This window comes from Lineus longissimus, chromosome 5 (genome assembly GCF_910592395.1).
Source record: "Lineus longissimus chromosome 5, tnLinLong1.2, whole genome shotgun sequence".
NCBI lineage: Eukaryota > Metazoa > Nemertea > Pilidiophora > Heteronemertea > Lineidae > Lineus > Lineus longissimus.
In genome coordinates this window covers 18636076-18657423 of record NC_088312.1, presented here as the reverse complement: position 1 = coordinate 18657423, position 21348 = coordinate 18636076, and the positions used below count along the sequence as shown (strand labels likewise).

Here is a 21348-nt window from a genome sequence, read left to right as displayed (position 1 = left end):
CAAATCAAAAACCCGGAGGATATATGATGCACCTTTGCTAGAAGTACCTACCATATTTTTTTCAAAATTTCCCGACTACTATTAAGGGAGATATTGCATATTTTCACTTTTAACGTTTGGCCCCCTGGTGGCCGAACCATGAAACGAATCGGACCGAAACTTGGTCTCCAAGGTGTCATTACATAAGGGTACATGTGTACCAAGTTTCAACTCAATAGCTCTAACAGTTACGAAACGTGCCCTGCTAACGGACGAAGGACGACGACGACGACGACGACGACGGACGACGGACGCCACGGTATGGGATAAGCTCACCTCTGCTAAGAGGTGAGCTAAAAACGATCTCCAAAACTGTTGCTTTCAGCACTCGCGACACGTTAAGCGAGGTTTTAGCAATTATTTTCAGTGAAGGTATATCTCATGTGTAGAGTCTGGGTGATTTTCAGACATTCTTAGGTGTTTAAGGCGCACAGTTTGATGAAACTTGCCCGAATTCGTAATTTTTTTGATGAATGTATATCCGCCATTGCGGGGATCTGGAAACTTTCGGATGACAAGTTTGCCTCAAAAGATGGACGTGCTCCCTATAATCACCCAAACTAACAGCGAATATATATTCTTAAGATCCTTTTCTTGACCTCTGATGAGTTAATTTTGTCTGATGCAGTGTTTCAACACAAATTTGAGGGCGATTACAATCACGAAAAAATCACACTCACCCAGTCTAGAATGCGTAGATGAAATGTCTGTTGGCTCTTCCATGTAGCGGGTATCCTCCCACCTGTTCAGGTCGGGACAGATCAACGTTGAGCAACTTGCCTAATCGGTAAAAACGCGGGAGGCAGTGCTATTACCGGAACGGTTCAGAACCGGCGATTTTCATCAAAAATCACCCGAAAACTAAAAAAGCAAGCAACGGCTGCAAAAATAAAGTACACGTTGTTCGTTAGCAGGTTATGAAACGTAACCTAACCAAATTTCAGGTCGTTCCGTGCGGCAGTTTCGGAGATACGTGTCGAAAACCACATCCCTCGGGTCCTGGCGATGGTATCAGGCTGTTTCGCTACATTGCCAGTTCGCTACCAGTCGTTTCGCTACATGTGGCGGTCGTTTCGCTACATGGTAGGTCGTTTCGCTACATGGGTGGAGTCGTTTCGCTACATGATGGGTACGGTCGTTTCGCTACATGGAGGACGTTTCGCTACATGGATGTAGGTAATTTCGCTACATCGTAGGTCGTTTCGCTACATGGGTGGAGTCATTATTTTTTCAAGTTTGTGCTAAACTCCGGGCTAAATATTTGTTGTGAATTTAGGGAAAAAATGCTCGAGTATACTACAATCAAGATGTACAGAACGGGGGAGCTGGCGGTACGTACCCATAAGTCTTTGCGGTAGTCTCGCGCGTACCGGATATAACCCATCAAGCTTTTCTCCTTCAGAGAAATACTGGGTTGCGCTCAAGTGCCTTATAAGGCTCGGCGGAAAGCCCCCCACATGGCACTTTCAAAGTCAATAACGATGTTATCGACGCGAACCTCTCCGACAATCTCCTTCAACCTTTGCAAGATTGCTTTATAATCGCGCTTCTTTCGGCCGGACATCAATGCAAACGCGAGGGGCAACTGTTTTAAAGCTGACATTAATGTCCGAGATCGCCGGCATTTTATCTTCGCAACAGATGAACAAATCCACCTCCTGAGTAAAGCAAAGACCTGGTACGCTGATGCCACGTTTAAACTTTGCCGGTCGCTTTCCGCCGAGTATTTCCAGGCATCAACATCACAGGATGTCTGTTCCACTGGACCCAAGCAATTTGGCGGAAAGTCCAAGAACTCGGCTTGCAAACGGCCTACGCGAACGATAGAAATGCACACGACTACATAAAGAAGTTAATGGCCCTACCATTCCTTCCCGCCTACAGGATACGCGAGATTTTCGATGTAATGAAAACAAGGGCAACCTCGCAGCCTCTGTCGCAATTGGTGACGTACATCGAGAATACGTGGTTCGATAATCCGAACTGGAATGAAACTTCTTGGAGCGTGTACATGTCACCCATACGGACGAAAAATGACGTCGAGGGGTGGCATAACGCGATAAACAGACGGGCCGGAGGACGCAGCGGACTCCCTTTCTACCAGTTGATCAACCTCTTGAATTCAGAAGCGCAAATTGCGCATCTTCAGGTACGGCTGGTTTCTGAGGGCAAGTTGCGCAGAATACAGCGAAAGAAGTACGTTGCGCTTCAAAGACGTATCTTTAAGGCATGGGACGATTACAGCGACGGGGAGATAACGACAGAACAGTTGTTGAGAGTTTGTTCGCACTTGAATGGACCAGTAACCTCATAGCCATCCATTCGCGTTGGCTCGCTCAATTACGTACTTATTATTGATTGACAGGGGTCATTCAACCGCACTTCATTCAACGCAGATTTGGAGGCCTTTGCAAGGCCCTCGCGTTGGCTCGCTCAATCGTCTATCCGTGTATACGTACTTATTATTGATTGACAGGGGTCATTCAAACGCACTCCAACGCAGATTTGGAGGCCTTTGCAAGGCCTTCGCGTTGGCTCGCTCGTCGTCCGTATCCGTGTTCGTACTTTATTATTGATTGACAGGGGTCATTCAAACGCACTCCAACGCAGATTTGGAGGCCTTTGGGTTATAACCTATCAAGATATAACCTATCAAGCTTTTCTCCTTCAGAGAAATACTGCGTTGCGCTCAACTGCCAATTATGCATTAGTCTGGTGGACACGAGGTTGGCCTTAAACTTGCTTGAAATCGAAAATTTGGACAACACACGTGTACTACAGCGCAAACGGCAGCATTCTGACATATAGAAACATGTGGTCTGATTCTATTTTTACTTGTCATTTAGTGATCACGCGTCCAACCTCGTATGCAGGGTAATGTGGCTTTCTCATTGGTCGAACGTTAATTTTGTTCACAGCCTTATAAGGCACTTGAGCGCAACGCAGTATTTCTCTGAAGGAGAAAAGCTTGATGGGTTATATCCGGTACGCGCGAGACTACCGCAAAGACTTATGGGTACGTACCGCCAGCTCCCCCGGTCTGTACATCTTGATTGTAGTATACTCGAGCATTTTTTCCCTAAATTCACAACAAATATTTAGCCCGGAGTTTAGCACAAACTTGAAAAAATAATGACTCCACCCATGTAGCGAAACGACCTACGATGTAGCGAAATTACCTACATCCATGTAGCGAAACGTCCTCCATGTAGCGAAACGACCGTACCCATCATGTAGCGAAACGACTCCACCCATGTAGCGAAACGACCTACCATGTAGCGAAACGACCGCCACATGTAGCGAAACGACTGGTAGCGAACTGGCAATGTAGCGAAACGACAGTAAACCCTGGCGATCGGCTCAGTAAAAACAATAGACCATATCCACGGAGTTGTGGATATGGTCTAATTAACCTTATAGAAGCAGACTGTGACAGCGTCTTTCGGGCACATGACTGACAAAATATAATGTTTTTTTCACAGAATTAAACTTCAGCGGCCCCCAAGAATTTGGGCATGTAAAGAAAATTTCATTTCCCATGGGCAGAGTAATAGGCCTCCATGTCAAGTTAAAGGTTGGACTGGGTTGTATAAAAGGGAGGAATGTCCCAAGGTAAAACGCCCGACTGTCACTAAAGCTTGTTCAGGTGGCAGCTGGTATGTTGCTGCAAACTCTTGTTAGTTACAGATAGCTGAACAGGACAGCTGTAACTATATATAATGTACATGTACAATGATGATAAAATTCTCGAAAGCTAAAGCACAGTAGAACTTCAGTATTAAGGACATCCTTGGGACTGATAAGTGCTGTCCTTAATAGAGAGGTGTTCTGAATAGAGAGGACAAATTGAATGGAAACTACCACTAAGGGACCAAAACTAGTGTCCTTATAGAGAAGTTGACCTTAATAGAGTGGTGTCAGCTAAGGGAGGTTGTACTATAGTTGTTGTTAGTAGTTACAATTTCCAAGCTTTTCTTCGTTTGAATAACTTCCTTGCAATTAAACATTTATAAAATTAAGCAAGATGGGATGTACGGAAAATAGAACTACCATTGTCCCTTTCATTCCCTACTTTCTTTTTATACAGGAATTTATATACTGTATTATCTCAAAACTCATCCTTTCATTATCAGACGTGCACTCACCTCTAATATTGAGAATGGCGAAGGTTGACTTGTCCACACGTCCTTGTCAATGGTGAAGAAGTTTCTGATTCTTCCGCGATTCAACAAACTAAACATCTGACTGTTCTTAGAAATCCAACCCATGCTGACGGTCATCTGTAGCAGCAACAGTAACACCAATATCCCGAAGAAGAATATCCATCTTTCCCGAATGTAGGCACACGCAAAACGGAGTTTGGCCAACATTATTAAATTTGGAACTGATTAAGCTTGTGACATGTGTGAAGGAACAGCTTGCGAAAGACAGCTGAAGTGGAATGTTATATGTCCAGCCAGCACCATTAGATCACAATGAACTTGGCAATCACCGTGTAACTTCCCCACAACTACACACCCCATATACTCATGCACTCCTAAAATAAGTGCATACTAGTGTTTATGTACGTTTGAGAGGTTGGTAAGTTGCAGTACTGCTCAGTCATATCTGAGCAAACATAACCAAAGTCCTTGAGTCAATTGTTTTCACATACATACATACATGTAAGTATGTGAAACTGGGGCACATTCATTCTTTGTTAGAAGTATTCGTCAAATTCCATGTCTTCCAGATATTCACTTGTTTTGACTTGGTATAGTTCACTTTTAATCCAGCATAATGTTTTTCACCAGAATCAATGAGAAACCTATATCCCCAGCTGCTGCTGATCAACAGTGATCATGTATCATACGTGCATAAAACCCTCACACAATCACAAATGGATGTCATCAATTCGGCTGGAGCTTTCACACACAGACCTGCAATTATTTCAAATGAAGAAATTTACATTATGAATTTCGTGAATTGAAAAGAGACAGAAATAACACTAACAAACTCTCATTCCGATATCTGGGCATTCCTCCGATGGTCTAGATACTTTGAAACAACAATTGTACACATCTTGTTCAATCAGGTCCGGTCAACTGTATATCATCATATCATGCTCAATAATTGCCTTCAATCGGTCTGGTCAACTGTCTAAAATGCTCAATAATTGCCTTCAATCAGGTACGGTCAACTTTATATCATGCTCAATAATTGCCTTCAATCGGTCTGGTCAACTGTCTAAAATGATCAATGATTGCCTTCAATCAGGTCTGGTCAACTGTATATCATGCTCAATAATTGCCTTCAATTCGGTCTGGTCAACTGTATTTCATGCTCAATAATTGCCTTCAATCCGGTCAGGTCAACTGTCTAAAATGATCAATGATTGCCTTCAATCAGGTCTGGTCAACTGTATATCATGCTCAATAATTGCCTTCAATCCGGTCTGGTCAACTGTATATCATGCTCAATAATTGCCTTCAATCCGGTCAGGTCAACTCTCTAAAATGATCAATGATTGCCTTCAATCAGGTCTGGTCAACTGTATATCATGCTCAATAATTGCCTTCAATCGGTCTGGTCAACTGTCTAAAATGATCAATGATTGCCTTAAATCAGGTCTGGTCAACTGTATATCATGCTCAATAATTGCCTTCAATCCGGTCTGGTCAACTGTATATCATGCTCAATAATTGCCTTCAATCCGGTCAGGTCAACTGTCTAAAATGATCAATGATTGCCTTCAATCAGGTCTGGTCAACTGTATATTATGCTCAATAATTGCCTTCAATCCGGTCTGGTCAACTGTATATCATGCTCAATAATTGCCTTCAATCCGGTCTGGTCAACTGTATATCATGCTCAATTACTGACTTCAATCCGGTCCCTTCTATCTCGATTTCATGCTCAATAATTGAATTCAATCAGGTCTGGTCTATACTTGATATCCCGAGTTTACACACCTCGAGTATGCTGTCGTGTCTTGCATTGGATTCAAACTCGATAAACAAGGCATACCCCGTTTATCTAGTATGGCACAACACAACGCCATCCAAACATCACACTCAATAATTCAAGTACCAATCACGAATCGCAACACATATTTGAAGGCGCATGTATGCGCCCATATAATTGAAAAACTATAGAGCAGGTGTCTTTCAATTTATGTTCATGAATTAGTTGTTGATTTTGAACCCAAACCCCAAATCCATGATGAAGTTTCTATCAATCCAACATGGCCGCCATCTTTGTTTTTTGCCTAACATTGGAAGGGCAGGGAATTTATAAATAAGGAAAGAAAAGGACAGGGTGAATGGAGAAAAAGGGCAGGGCTAGCACAAAGAAAATGCATTAGTGGTTCTGAAATGAAACTGCCAAGGGCCATTGTGCTCACCGTCTAGATATTTGGTGGTAAGGAATTCATCCTGGTTAAGAAACATGCTACATGAATAGTATATAGGTCAAACCAAAGTCGGTACGACATGTGAGGTATTGTTGCTTGGAGTACCTTCCCTAAAAATATCATCGAAAACAGGTCACAAATAAGCGAGATATTGCACTCTTTACTTTTTTTAGCTTTTGGCCTCCTGGTGGCCAAGTCGAAAATCAGATCGGATCGAAATTTGGTGTCCAAGGTTGCTAGACGTAGGGAGTCATGTGTACCAAATTTCAAGTTAATAGAAGAAATATACCATAGTTACACTCAAACAGCCAAATTGTGCCATTTGACCTATGTGACCTTGAAAATTAGGTCAAATAAAAAAAACCATATGACATGTGATGTATCCTTCTTAGGAGAACCTACCATAAAAATGTTATCGAAAATGAGTCACTCATATTATGAGTGACTCATTTTCGATGAGTCATAAGAGAGATATCACACTTTTTAGGTTTCCACTTCTGGCCCCCTGGTGGCCAAGTCAAGAATCAGATCGGACTGAAATTCATTGTCAGAGGTCACCTGACATGGGGGGTCCTGTGAACGAAGTTTCATGTTCATAGCTTTAGCAGTTAAGAAATGTTCCACTGTTTTTGAAACAGGATACGGACGACGATGACGACGGACACTGCGGTGTTGTATAGACTCCCCTATGGTAAGTCAAAAAGGCAGGGAGCACTTTTAAAGGGGAAGGGTGCAGCACCATTTCTTTTTTTTGACCGAAATCCAATTTGGTCACAAGGTGGCAATCTTTGTTTTTCACAAGGACCAGTTGAGAGACACACCTGAAACTACTGTGATGTGATGGTATAATGCAGAAGAGCTTCCCTATCAATTTTTGACCCAAGACAAAATCCAATATGACTGCCATCTATTCATTGCAAGCTGTATCACCCAAGGGAACTTTATAATTTCAGTATTGCAAACAGGAAGTTTTTTTGGTGTACACAGCCATGCTGACTTAGTTCATATTGCCTGCGAGCTGGATAATCTTAGCAAATTTTACTTAATGTGAATTTCGCACCAGCAACACAATGCCCTTCCCGTGCCTTAATCGGCAGTAAAGCAACTGATGCATCATTAAGTATTTTGTATGGCAGGACTGTTGGTTCATTTCACTATTGCCCGCCTTTTGTGAAATTGAGGACATTGATTTTCTTCTATTATAAATCTCCTGGTGTCATCTGGCTCATCTTCTGTACGACATGCCCCTTCTTTTTGTGATGGGTCACAGATGTGTTCACAATAGCAAGATCGAAATTCATACTCAGTGCGTTAAGAGTCTTTCAAATAAAGAGTCAGGCAACTAGGGACCGCATGGCTTCAACATCAAAGCCACTGCCCGTTTCGGAAGACGCACGTTGGGACAGAGCTCTCTCGGGTCACGTGGTATACCCTTGATACGGGATCTTGTTAACGAGTATCGACTTGTTGGAGAATTGCTGAGTTGGGAAGACTAGCTTCGCAGGAGAGAGGCTTCTTGTCTTTTAAACTTTTATTTGATAGATGATTGTATATGGTACAGTGGAGGTTGTTTCTATGAAGTCATCTGCCGGTCTCTCTCGAGGGAAGGAGACCCCTAGATTTTTAAACAATTCTTGTTGATGTTACAATGTTCCCTAGACAACGGTGATATTCCACTCTGGTGCGAGTGACGTGGCGGGCCCACGAAACGGGCTTAATTGATATATGTCACGTCATCTTGCATCACTTGGTCAAGGTATCAACATCGCCTCCCTCCATAAAAGTATCTAAACCCGATAACCTCGCGTACTACACGTACAAACAATTCTGAGAGTAAAATCACACACCTTATTTATCTGGCCATTTCTGTCTCCTGTTGCTACAACAGTATAATAACAATTTAGCTTACTTGCTTTCGTCATAATAATTAGCCCCTAAACGTTAAAATCCATCATTCGTTTTAAAGGGGATTTATAAAATTTAATTGTTAACAGCTTAAGTCCGTATCACCCTGAATGCACTGACCCAGCAGACATGCGATGAAAAACAACAAAATTTGTCACAAAAAGTATGTGCAAACTTCTCCAAAATCATGGAAGTGTTCTCAATGAATGTTTCTGCTTTAAAATGAAGTCTCTGCCAGTTAAAATCTCATTAAAACTAATGTTTCAAACGAATGAAACGGCCAAGGGCCATTGTGCTCAGTGCAAGAAAGTTTGAAATAACCGGACGAGCTAGGAATAGGATGCAATCTGCGATCCAATAATCATAACTGGATTGCATCAAGTGCAATCCGTAGAAAGCCCGTTCACAACTTCACGTGACGTCATATTCTTTGCTGTCTTTTGTTACATCATTACGTTGGAATTCCCCCGCCATTGGCTTTCGACATCGGTGTGAAGTTGTGACGTCGTTACCTCAAAACTTACGTCTTCCATGACGCATTCACGTCATTCGTCGGCCAAAAAATTACAAATGACCTGGGGTCTCAAACTTCCTGAAGCCGGAAAAAAACAACTTGTGGTGACTTGGATCAGACACTCGGGCAGTATTCTTATTATCTCTTTCAATAGCATGACAACAGGACATGAAACTAACATACAATTTCTTTGTCCTCGCATTTGGCAATCAGTATGTCAACAGACAAGGTTCATAACAGGACTCAGTTATCAGTGTTTTGCCAGTGTTTCCACAATAAAATCGATAGATAAGTATGTGATGCATGTATGATATAGTGTTTGGCTTTTTAGAGAAACACAAAAATGGCGATTTAGTTTGGGCGCAAAATTAATTGATCAACATTTTATTTTGTACATTCTCAAGGGGGGAGGGGGGGGTCTCAATGAAATGGCCAGGGCCATTGTGCTCACCTCATGTGGAGGAAAGATGGATAAAGAGCATGGTATTGTGTCATGTAGTGTTAGGTTTGATGTAGGTCCAAGCAATTACAATTTCCCCAAAATGGCCAATTTACAGTACATTCGACCTCTGTGACCTTGAAAAGTAGGTCAAATCAAAGAAGACCCGGGTGACACATTGAATGGTTGTTAGAATTAGATGTACCTATGATATAAAATTGGTGCCAATCGGGCAAGTCATTACTAGGAATAATGGCATTTTGAAGAATTTAGGATTTGGCCCCCTCCCTGGAGGCCAAACGGCAAATCAGATCGCACCAAACTTCGGTACCTGAGATCACCTGACCAAGGGGTACATGTGTACTTAATTTGTGATCAATAGTCATTGCAGTTAAGAAACGTGCCATAGTTACGGCCTGACGGCGAATTTACGCCATTTGACCTCTGTGACCTTGACAAGAAGGTCAAATTAAAAACCTGTGTGACATATACTGTATGGTGGTTAGATGTACCCATGATATCAAATTAGTGGCAATCGGGCAAGAAGTTAAGGAATAATCACATTTTTAAGGTTTTTGGATTTTGCCACCTGGTGGTCAAGTGGTGAATCATATTGGACCAAACTTCGTACCTGAGATCACCTGACTAAGGGGTAAATGTGTACCAAATTTGGTATCAATAGTCATTGCAGTTTAGAAACGTGCCATCGTTACATCCTAATGGCCAATTTACACCATTTGACCTCTGTGACCTTGAAAAGGAGGTCAAATCAAAAACCCGGAGGATATATGATGCACCTTTGCTAGAAGTACCTACCATATTTTTTTCAAAATTTCCCGACTACTATTAAGGGAGATATTGCATATTTTCACTTTTAACGTTTGGCCCCCTGGTGGCCAAACCATGAAACGAATCGGACCGAAACTTGGTCTCCAAGGTGTCATTACATAAGGGTACATGTGTACCAAGTTTCAACTCAATAGCTCTAACAGTTACGAAACGTGCCCTGCTAACGGACGACGGACGACGACGACGACGACGACGACGACGACGACGACGACGACGACGACGACGACGACGACGACGACGACGACGACGACGACGGACGACGGACGCCACGGTATGGGATAAGCTCACCTCTGCTAAGAGGTGAGCTAAAAAGTGTACTCTTTGTACACTTGTGAAAATGTTGATAATTGTGAACCGCCCCTTAAAAATCGAAGTGAAATAAATCCTCAAACATTGTGCAGAAAGTCCTTTATAACCAACATCGTCAGCCTTAAAATATCAATACCATTATTCGATCACAACAGAGGAGATGTACTGTCACTCTGCGTAACAATTTTTTTTACTAAAGCTCTATAACACTAAGGCCATAAAAATGAAAACGCCTGTTTTGCATCCACCTCCAGCATTGGTTCAGAGCCACCTTCCAAAATGTTCATTACATGTATATTGTTTAGAAGCTTAAGTTTGGTGCAGATTAGTTGGAGAGATGGCCTGATGAAGAGTGGACATTTAATAGGGCCTGTAAATTTAGTGTAAAAGGGAATCCTATTCAGAAACTCACATAAGAATTGATGATGCATGCTTTGATACCGACAGATACGGCATCAATTCAAGGGACAACTTGGCGGTAAGAGCTTTGGGAGGTGAATACTGAGGCCTTTGCATGCATGTATAAGTATAATTTTGCCCATCATCATGGTCAGGCAAGGCCTAAAATCTATAGGTCTTAATACAATACAATGCTATTCTTGCTAGCTATAAAAAAATACACTGTTGCTCAGCGCTTAGGAGGGGTCCCCATTTCGACGCCAATTTACATGTGGCACGAGCACTTCCCGCCATGTATTCAAGCTAGAAACTTTTAAAAACATATTACAATACCGTTTGGCCATTATGACGTATCCATCCATTAACAACAATAGCTCGTCAAGCCTGTATGAACAGCCGTTCAATTGTCGACCTGGCATGAAAGGGAATTCCATCAATGACGTAGCCTACGGTTATGGCTTTTGAACACCAACTTTCCCCATTTTCCCGATAGAGGCGCCACTGTCTAAGCGTGAACAACAGTCGTCGTAGTACATGCGCGTGCACCGGAGCATTATCCGTGAGTAATATGAAAAAAATATTATCAGTGCAGTGCCCTTGTGAGCGCGCAGCGCCTTTAGGCTTGGGAACCTGCTTTAGTTCCTTCCGCCAATTTTTTTGTTTTGATAGAAAGTTTTCTCCGTGTATCTCAAATAGCAGTAACTGAGTAACTCATCTGTCATCACAATAGCCAGCAAAGAAATGGAAAATGTCCCCCCCCCGGTAGTCTGGCAATCTGGCACTCTTGCAGATTCATATGTAAAGTGCAAGCTCTAGTGAACTCACGAAACCTTCGACATAGGGAGCCCCCCCCCCTCCCCCGAACCCCCGTCCTTCTGACATGATTTAGCCAGTGCATTGGGGGAATGCACCCCCAAACCCCCCATTGGCCTCTCAAAGTCCTTCCGAGCTGCTTACCCGGGGGTGCTCGAGTGGAACCCCAGAACATTCATGATAGTACAGTCCTGTGACACGTTTAACCCAGGGCGAGAAAGGGGTATACCCCTTTGATGGTACCCTCAACTCCAACCCTCAACCATCATTACCCTTCCTTTTCACTTAATGTTTTGTGAATTGTATTCTTTATGCCAAAATACATCTATTTTATTGAAATAATTATTTCCCCCATAACTCACGCATGATGCTCGGTACATACTAAAACGACTGTTGGGACACATTTTTCACGCTTAGACAGTGGCGCCTCTATCGGGAAAATCTGGAAAGTGGGTGTTCAAAAGTCATGACCAAAGTCCCAAGCCTCGATTATGTTCCAGCTATGACAGCTCGGACAACACATTCTATTAATAGATCAGAAAACCCCCTTCCTATATGCTGTAATGGAAAGTGATGATGTTGCAACGTTATAAAGCGTGTTTTATGTTCTAATCAGCGATCTAATTTATATTTTTCAACATGCCTACTAAGTGTAATTTATGTTCAACCAAATATGCTATCCTGAAACGCCCAAAAACGGTAAGGATCAGTTTAATTCCCCTTGAACATGTGGTACTGGCGTTTTCTTGTGCACTCTACATGTACGCTAACACTAGGCCTACAGGCGGTTTCAAAAAAACAATGTTTTCTTTTATGCCAGTTTTTAGTGTGTTATATAGCAGTTGAGCGTAAATTTAATCACAACCTTGTTGACATATTGAGGTACTGTTTAAACTCACAATTACTAAATGTGAAACTGTCCTATAGGGCTACCTGGAATGGAGAATAGGCCATTTTCCAGATACGTCGGTATCGCACCAGGGTCGGACCAACAAACCATCTTTACAATAGATCTTCACGGTCAATGATGCTGGCGTTCTGGCGAAGGGCCTATCAATTCCCCATATTGCCGAGCATCTTATCTGGCCTTCCAGCTTGCCGAGCTTGAAGCTTAAAGTTAGGAAAACTGCGCTGTTGGGTCTTTCAACAAAATATTGTTGTGTTTATTATCTGGTGATAAGGTTCTTCAAGCATGATTTGCATCAAATAATGAGAATAATGCACTAATGGTTTGTCCTAAGGAAAGCGAATAGATTGTAAAATATGCATCGATGGATTTTGTGCGTCCACCACAGAGTAACCCGCTGGTTAATTTACCTTGAAATCTAGTGCATATGATGACATATTGTCCATGTTACCAGATGGACAATTTATTTGAGAAAACTTTCCGACTGGGGAACATTTTGGATGTTTTTTTTGTGAGGCAGCCATTCTCCCAGGCCTCAAGAAGCACTATCAAGGGGAGTCTGCTCGGTAAGTTGGAAGGCCTGATAAGACGCTCAGCAATCTGGGGAATTCATTCTCCAGAGTGTTGACATTAGTTCGAGCAACTCTGGATTGGCTTGGAAAAACTTCACATTCTTCCATTTCAGGGGAACACCTTGTGTAAAGAATGTTTCTTCAGGGCATTTGAGGAGGAGGTCCACCACACCATAAAGTCGGCCAATCTGTTTAGCCCAGGAGAATCTGTTGCAGTTGGTGCATCTGGGGGAAAAGGTAGGTAACTCATTTCTCAGATTCTGATGCAGAGGGGTAGCCCAGAAGAATCTGTTGCAGTTGGTGCATCTGGGGGAAAAGGTAACTCATTACTTGGAGTCTGATGCAGAGAGGGGAGGCATACTGGTAAGGTTTCAAACTCCAGATTCAAATATCATGGATGTGATACCTATCACTGATACATGGCTTGTCACCTTGAGCAAGTCACTTCTCTTTCTGTGAATGTGGTTTCTCTGAACAGACACCGTAACATATCCTGGAGGAATGTCCTCTGATTACCAACCGAGAAGAGGCCAGGCAGTATCTCTCAGAAGAAAAACTACAAGAGAGAAATAACCTTTGGTTTCGCCAACATCACCCCAGTACTTTCTTGTGACTTTCAGATTCCACAGTTCTCGCTTACGTCCTGAAGGTTTTGAATGAGAGATATGATTATAAGATCAACTTAATCCTGCTGTCAGTTGATGAGGGTATAACTGGCTACAGGGATGATTCTCTTGAGGTAAGAGGAGGTGAGGGCTTTATAGCTACCAATGTACAGAATAAATATTACAGGTTGTATGTCAGAGGTACAGACCTGCCAACAATTATACTTGTAATTATACTCTTTTTGACCAACGTTGATGAAAATGATACTCCTGGACTGTTTGATTTGGCAAAGGAAAATGCATTAGGAGTACACCTTGGATGTTAGTAGAAATCACTTGAATACTCCAAATTGGGAAAATTTGCCTGAAAATACTCTGAAGTCCAGTTGAAATGCTACTAGGAAATTTTTCAGTTTGGCAGGTTTGGAGGTCTGGCTTAATGTAAACCATGTAAATCAATTAAGGGGAGTTCAGGAGAACTTTTGGGTAAAAATTCAATTGCCGATGGGCTAGTATTCGGTATGAAGAGGGTTATCAGTGTTAATCTCCATTTTTCAGACAGTCAAGAGAAATCAACAACAGTATGATCTGCCCTTGAAGATTGTTTCATATGAGGTAAGTCTCTCATCATGTTAGTTAGTATTGTATTTTTGGTTGGTAATATGATGTGAAATTTTCTGATCAATAAGCCCACGGGTTGCAGCAAATACTGTATGCCAAGCAAATCCTCAATTTACTCATAGATATTTTAAAGTTAATGTTGATGTTTGGGTTAATAGTCTGAAATCAACAACGGTAAAGGTGATCATCCGACTTTCCACTTTATCCTGGTCTATCCGGAAACGTTTCAGTAGATCTCAGATGAGCTGCTCAATCAGCGCTACAACCTGAGCACTTCCAACCAGTTCCGATTTAAAGACCTGGGTGGAGAAAGGCATGTTAGGCAAAGAAAGAGACCTGCCTAGAGTGTCATGTCGACAGTGGGGATCAATCAGGGACCTCATCACCGCGAGTCAGTGACACGTTTTCTTCGAAATACACCCTGGAATGCTATGAAGGGCACCAGGGACTTTCTTGTAAAAGGCTGTCTCTGGTTCACTTCCAATGATGTCGGAAGAATCTGAATGAACCTTACATGTAGAATTTTGGTTATCTGTGGTCGTGTCTACCGGATCAATAGACATGATCAAAGTATTTATATCGCACCTTTCCAGGTTGCCATGCTCAAAGCACTGTCTCTTAAAAAGTGTCTTTGTTCATATACAATCACAAGTTAAATCTTTTCATCTGTTCTTAACAGGAGCTGTATGGTTGGACCATGGACGCCATTGTTAAAGAAGTTGGACTGAAAAATAATTGTGAGTGATGTCCGTTACTTTTTTCTTTGCTAACAAATACAATAACATGTAATAGAGTGACTTTGAAGGTTTCTGTACACATTATTTTCTGGGATGTAATGTTGGAACGACAATGCAAAGACATCTCCTCACAAACAGTGCTGGGTGCCAAGTGGGTGGCTCTGCTGGAAGGACTGTGGGACGTTCAGGGGTCGAAAAATCCACTAGTCCCTACTAGCCCGGGACTATTGACTTCGGTAGCCGGACTAGCCTACAGTCAGGCAAACTATAAGGATTTACTGAAAGAGCTAGCCCAGACTTTGATAGTCACAGCTTGGAACTAGTCAACTTGAAAACGATTTTTCGACCCCTGACGTTGTGTGATGTCATTTACATCATCGGTTGGCGTTGTTGTTATGATGTTCATATGATAATTGACAAGGTACACGCAGTCCTTACCTTGTGATAAGTCTTGTCTTCCTATTTAAGGTACGTTTTGTGGAGTGTTTCGAAGACAGGCATTAGACAGGGGAGCAGCACTTCTCAAGGTTGATAAAATCACAACTGGTCACAATGCTGATGATATTGCAGAGACTGTGATAATGAATGGTAAGTAGTCTTTGGCAGGTCACTTTGATTGTAATCCTCCTACTCTTATTTGGCTAACCTGCAATACTCGTCTCATATGATCTTCCCTCTTTTCTTCGGTTGTCAGTAGAGTGAGCTGCATTGTTCTTGTACTGTGGTAGCAGGTCATCCATCAGACAAGACCAGAGGACCCTATGTGCAGTATCCATGTCATATAGATCATACAAGAGAACCTCTCTATTTTAATAGAGAGGTTCTCTCTTGTATGATTAAAAGAACACTCGTGAGACTCACAGATACTGTCCTTTATTAAGCATTTCTTCTTTCCAGTCCTCCGTGGGGATGTTGCAAGACTAAGGAGGTGTACATCAATCCAAACTGTAAGTTTTCATTTGTGGTAGATCTACGGGCCAACTTTCGGGCCAGTGTACGTCAATTCTTACATCTCCTCTACGATAGACAATGCTGGTAGATGGGCATTGTAGATTTTTGCCAGCTGTGATTTCTGGTGATGAGTCGAAGTCATTTCTGTGCTGTTCAAATTTGATACTATAATATTTCGGACATGAAGTGATGTTAAAAGTAATAGTGCAGCCATATATTGTCTGATTAAAAATACAAGCACCACAGTGTTCTGTTGGTTTGTTGTTTTTTTTCAGTAATTTACTAGGACATTTACTCGGCCATCATAATTTAAGTTTACAACAAGTGACAATTTATAAAGCTTTCAGAATGATACAAGCTCATGTCAATGAAATGCACTATTTAAAAGCTACCATAAATGTTTAATCTTCATTAAAGAAGTTCTTAACTACTTACAGGGTAGTGAGGGAATGTTACCGAGGTGTAAGCCTTTCAAATATACTTATGAAAAAGAAATTGTAATGTGAGTATGACTTCAAACTCCAACTATGATGATGTTCTGGTTTTCATCTTCAACTATGCTTGTCTTACTGTCTGACTCTGACTGATAATTAGGAGAAATATTCTTTGTGTTCTTAGAACCTCATCAGCAGATTTAGGCCGACCACCCCATTCATATTGAACTGCGTAGATCCTCAGCTTTTCCAGGACAATAGGTGATGTGAAAAAAGGCTGGCAAATGCTTTTATCTGAAACTCCATGTACATCTACACTAGGCCTTTCTGTTCAAAATTGGAAGTAAAAGCATTTGCTAGTCTTTATTCATATCACCCAACATCTTTTGTGTATGACATTCCAGCTTTCCTTTTCAGGTATGCCTACTTCAAGAAACTTGACTACTTTTCTACAGAATGTATTTATTCACCAAATGCCTACAGGTAAGTTGTACTCCAATGGTTGGGACAACCGTATATTTTCCAGATGAACTTTTTAACAACCGAAGTAAATGCGTCATTCCTACCATGTCAAACTATGACCATTATAACTTCCCCCCTCCCCAGTCAGATACCTAAGGGGGCCATATGCGTGTACTAATTTTCATGTAAAGGGGGGAATTTGCATTTAAAACTCAGGTGCATCATACCTGAGAAAATAAAAAAGGGGGTATCTTTTCAGAATAACTCGTGGAACTTTTCAAAATACAGTAGAACCTCTCTGTTAAGGACACCCTCGGGACTGACAAGTGCTGTCCTTAATAGAGAGATGTCCTGATTAGAGAGGTCAAATTGAATGGAAACAACCAATTTGGGACCAAAACTACAGTGTCCTTAATAGAGAGGTGTCCGCTAAGAGAGGTTATACTGTAGGTGCATCTTCATTCAAAAGTGAAACCAGTTGAACCACTCCTTGATATCAATATTTACATTGGCCCTAATTGCAGATTTGGCGTGATGTTAAAGAAACAAATAGTATTGTCGCTTACTGGCTCTGATTATCTGCTTCATTTTCAGGGGGTATGCCCGTGCATTTATCAAAGATCTGGAAGCAATCCGTCCCAGTGCAATTATCGGTGAGTTAGTACCCAAATGAGAGAAACGCCAATTGCACATGCTGCAATTTTTGTTGCAGGACTCGTGCAACAAAAGCTGCACAACAAAAACTGCAGCTTGTGCTATCAAGCCTGGTCAGAAATCTGCTACAAAAACTCGCAGCTGATGAGATGTCAGGTTTTGGCTTGCATCAGAAAATGCAGACATTCGCACACACTGTTGCAGATAGATGGCTACAACGAAAATTTTAGGTGTTCTGCATCTTTTAGTGTGCGCCAGGTCTACGTGTCTCAATGCGTTACTGTAAAATCGATTTGAATTGTGGTATATATTTCATACTTTGTTTATCACTAATCTGCCTAAACCTCCTTTCAGACATCATCCATTCTGGAGAAAGTCTTTCCATCAAAAAGGAGGTGAAGATGCCAGTACAGGGTGAGTAAGACAAGGGTTCAAACTCACAAAATATTGGCGGAGAAGATAACAACCTTGTATCAAATTGTTCAATTTTGCTAGTTTGTTGTCAAGGGAGAGCAGTGGCATAGTGGTTGGAGCGTCAGGCTCATAATCAGGAGATCTTTGATTCAACTCTCAGAAGGATCCTTGAGCAAAACTTTATCCTTGTCCTAAGTCAAACACTCTCCCCTTAATTGCGACGTCTTTTAAATGAGATGTAAACCCAAGGCTCCTTGTACTTGCCAAGGCAAACAAAATACCCCACCTAGTGAGAACATGAGTAACTGCAATGGGCTCTACATTCGGGCAAACACAGAGTCGCTAGACCAATATAACAGACGCCTAATCGAAGTAAGGAGGTGTAATCCTTGGAGACTGTTACATCCAAGTGCAAGGCGAACACTTGAGAAGAAGAAAAACATGTTTGTTTTTAACTCTGGCTTGTTGATTTATTTAACAACGTACCAGGTAATATCTATAAACACAATGGTTTGATACCACAGTCCTTTATTCAGTGACAGGTATTATCATTCTGTCATGGCGCATGGCTGAACTCAAATTCTTCCTCATCCTTTCAAAAATGTGATAGACTCGCAGGTTTGCCTATGGGGATTAATCAGAATGCAGATTTCTTTATAATCTTTATTTCAATACTTCTCCTCAGGCCTGTGTACGAGGTGTGGGTACATCTCCAGCCAGCCGATCTGTAAAGCTTGCATGCTTCTAGAGGGACTCAACAAAGGAATGCCAAGGTAAAATTGGACCGCTATGTGACAAGCTCTGATTAGCGGGCCTGCCACTCATGTTGATTCGACAGGCACAAATCAGATTTTACATGTCAAATCTTTAATTGTAAAGCCCTTTCTTATGAGTACAGGCATAAAATGAATGCAGTTTATTTTTATCTGGTGAGACCCATTTCATCATCAACAAAAAAAAAACGCTTTCTCACTGAGACAATCTTGTAATTTATTTCCTTTAGTGTACCTTTTTTGAATTTACAAAAAGAGATTTTATTCTGACAGGATCTTGTACCCATTCTCTTACCTGAATCTAACACCCATGGTAAGTAGTTCCCAGCTCAAGCAGTACATTCATTTTACGTTGTGTCTTTTTTCTTCAGGCTTGGAATCGGAAAAACTCACAAAGTTAGGAGGGTAAGCTATTTTCATTCTTCAATTGGAGTGGTTATTGCCCTGAAGGCGAACTAAATATAACACACCAACAGTCGTCCCAGCACATGGTATTGCTACTAATAGTTCAACTGCTTTTGCTTCCAGTAAATTAGGCTTCTAGGCTCGGTAATCAGGACAGCCTCTGTTACAGACAGCAATATTGTCAGTCCCAAGGGTGTGTCCTTAATTGGGAGGCTCTAGTGTACCTTTGATTTTGATGAGCACAGTTTGTTGAGAACAAAGAAACAAATTTGTTTGTTTGTATTGTATATTGGCCAATCAAATCAACAAGGAAGTGCAGCGAGTCATGTATGTTTAAACCAGAAAACAGCAAACAAGATGAAAATGAAACGGCGAGAGGAATCCTGTCTCACGAAATCCATTCCATGGTTGCGACGTCATTTGCTGGTTCCATTGTCACGTCCCAAGTGACGACTTATGATGTCATTTACGTCATCAGCTGTTGGAGTTGTTGTTACAAGGTTCTCATGGACCCTGGGAAGTTATGTGACTTCCTGGGCCATCACCAGGGACTTGCTCCACTTTCTCGTTATTATAACGTGACCTAATTTCTTCTTCATTGCAGCAAGCACGAGAGAAAGAGGCAAAAGAAAAGGCAGAGGGAAAAGCGGGAGCACCAGCCATAGATTTTTGATGAATCGTTTGATGGCTGCTGCAGACTTGAGTTCTATTCTAGTGGACTATTGTAGTTAATACAAGCCTGATTTCTGAGCGAACATTGACGGTCATGTTTTACAGGATGTTCTGGACATAAGCTTAAGACCGTGTTAGATTCAGTTGGAGAAAAACGTTTATTGTTGATAAGGGACTCGCATCAATATGCTATGTTGTGGCTCAACTTTTAATGAGATGATGAAGAGTTCAGTGAGTTTTATTGAATAAATGACATTTTATTTATTGAACAAGTATTTTTGGTTATTTGTTCATTGGACAATTTGTTCAGCTTTCTTGTAGTGTTCGCCACAGAGTCTCTCCACTTCGTTTCCATTGACATGGCCTAATTGGTTGTTAACTGTATCAGATTGTACAGATTTGTACAAGATGTAGTACAGGTGCCTTTACTGGAATCTGGACCATGACTTCGGTACCATCATGATCATGATTGATATTAGAGACCGCCAAAGCGTGTGTATCACAATGTAATACAACCATCTATACGCCCTTTTCAAGCTGGCTCCAGGCTGACTGTCATGTTAATTCCCCAAAGAGGCTAGACCTATGTGTCTACCATCTTCACCTACAATGTATTGACATTGCCCAGTTTGCAGACAACGCTCATCGTATGAGCGGAGGGAAGAGGAAATAACGTACCTGTCTTCACGAGCATGGTGAGATGTCAGCTCGGCCGAAGGCAGTAGGCCCTGGTGTGCATGTCATCTAGAACACAGTGAGATGTTAGGTCAGTCCAAGACAGCACGTCCCAGATGACTGCTGTGGGAGAGACAAGGCTGTGAATGTCTTCCAGAAAATTGTGAGATGCTGGCTTAGACCAAGTCTGATTGTAATGCATGTACTGGAATAACGTCCAGCTTATGCATGTCAGAGAGAAGTTAGCTCAATCCAAGGAAAAGGGTCAGGGCCTTTGGCAAGTCATTTCTAAAGAACACATAGTCATCCCCAGCAGATATACAACAAAGGGCCACAGTATATGAATCCGTAGGACATTTGAGTTTGGGAATGGTCCATGTATCATGATAATTTTTCTAGGAACACATTTTTGTCCCAGCTATGGTATGACCTGCGGTGGTGTCATTGATAATAAATCATTTCTTGGAGGATAAGTTTAAGGACATAGTCAATTGAGAGAGTACATGTAAGTACCACTGAAACCACCACTTTGGGACCAAAACTAGTGTCCTTAATAGAGAGATCATACTTAATAGAGGTGTCCGCTAAGGGAGGTTCCACTGTACATGTATATCTTGAGCAAGAAGCTTTTTGTGGAGGCCTTGCAGAATGAAAAGGGCGAAGGTTCTTGCCGTCTCCTCCCAAATGTGACAGACAAATCTGAAAATGGGCCATTTTCTTCAACGAGATGTCTTTGTTTATTACCTGCAGTTTGTGACAGTGACAGTGATCATTCGTCACCTGCCTTAGAGTGTGATGGACACTTCTC

General features: G+C 41.8%; 2 protein-coding genes across 6 annotated transcripts in view; one reads left to right on the top strand and one right to left on the bottom strand.

Moving 5' to 3' along the window:
* LOC135488727 (beta-1,4-N-acetylgalactosaminyltransferase bre-4-like) overlaps nt 1-11268 on the bottom strand; it is a 41729-nt gene extending 30461 nt beyond the window's left edge. For all 5 annotated transcript variants that reach the window (XM_064773483.1, XM_064773480.1, XM_064773481.1 and 2 more), the window contains exons 1-2: nt 11179-11268; nt 4185-4958 (exon numbers count right to left, since the gene is read on the bottom strand). In XM_064773483.1, coding sequence (XP_064629553.1) covers nt 4185-4409 — 225 coding nt within the window. In that variant the 5' untranslated portion in view covers nt 4410-4958; nt 11179-11268. The remainder of the gene's footprint in view (nt 1-4184; nt 4959-11178) is intronic.
* Nucleotides 11269-12204: 936 nt separating this feature from the next.
* On the top strand, nt 12205-20137 carry LOC135488055 (cytoplasmic tRNA 2-thiolation protein 1-like). The gene is made up of 14 exons (XM_064772443.1): nt 12205-12357; nt 13251-13374; nt 13758-13876; nt 14301-14357; nt 15043-15100; nt 15569-15688; nt 15998-16047; nt 16489-16553; nt 16903-16968; nt 17542-17600; nt 17956-18015; nt 18701-18788; nt 19160-19193; nt 19798-20137. The coding sequence occupies exons 1-14, from the start codon at nt 12298-12300 to the stop codon at nt 19864-19866; spliced, it is 1029 nt and encodes a 342-aa protein (XP_064628513.1). The 5' UTR covers nt 12205-12297; the 3' UTR covers nt 19867-20137.
* The last annotated feature ends 1211 nt before the right edge of the window (nt 20138-21348 follow it).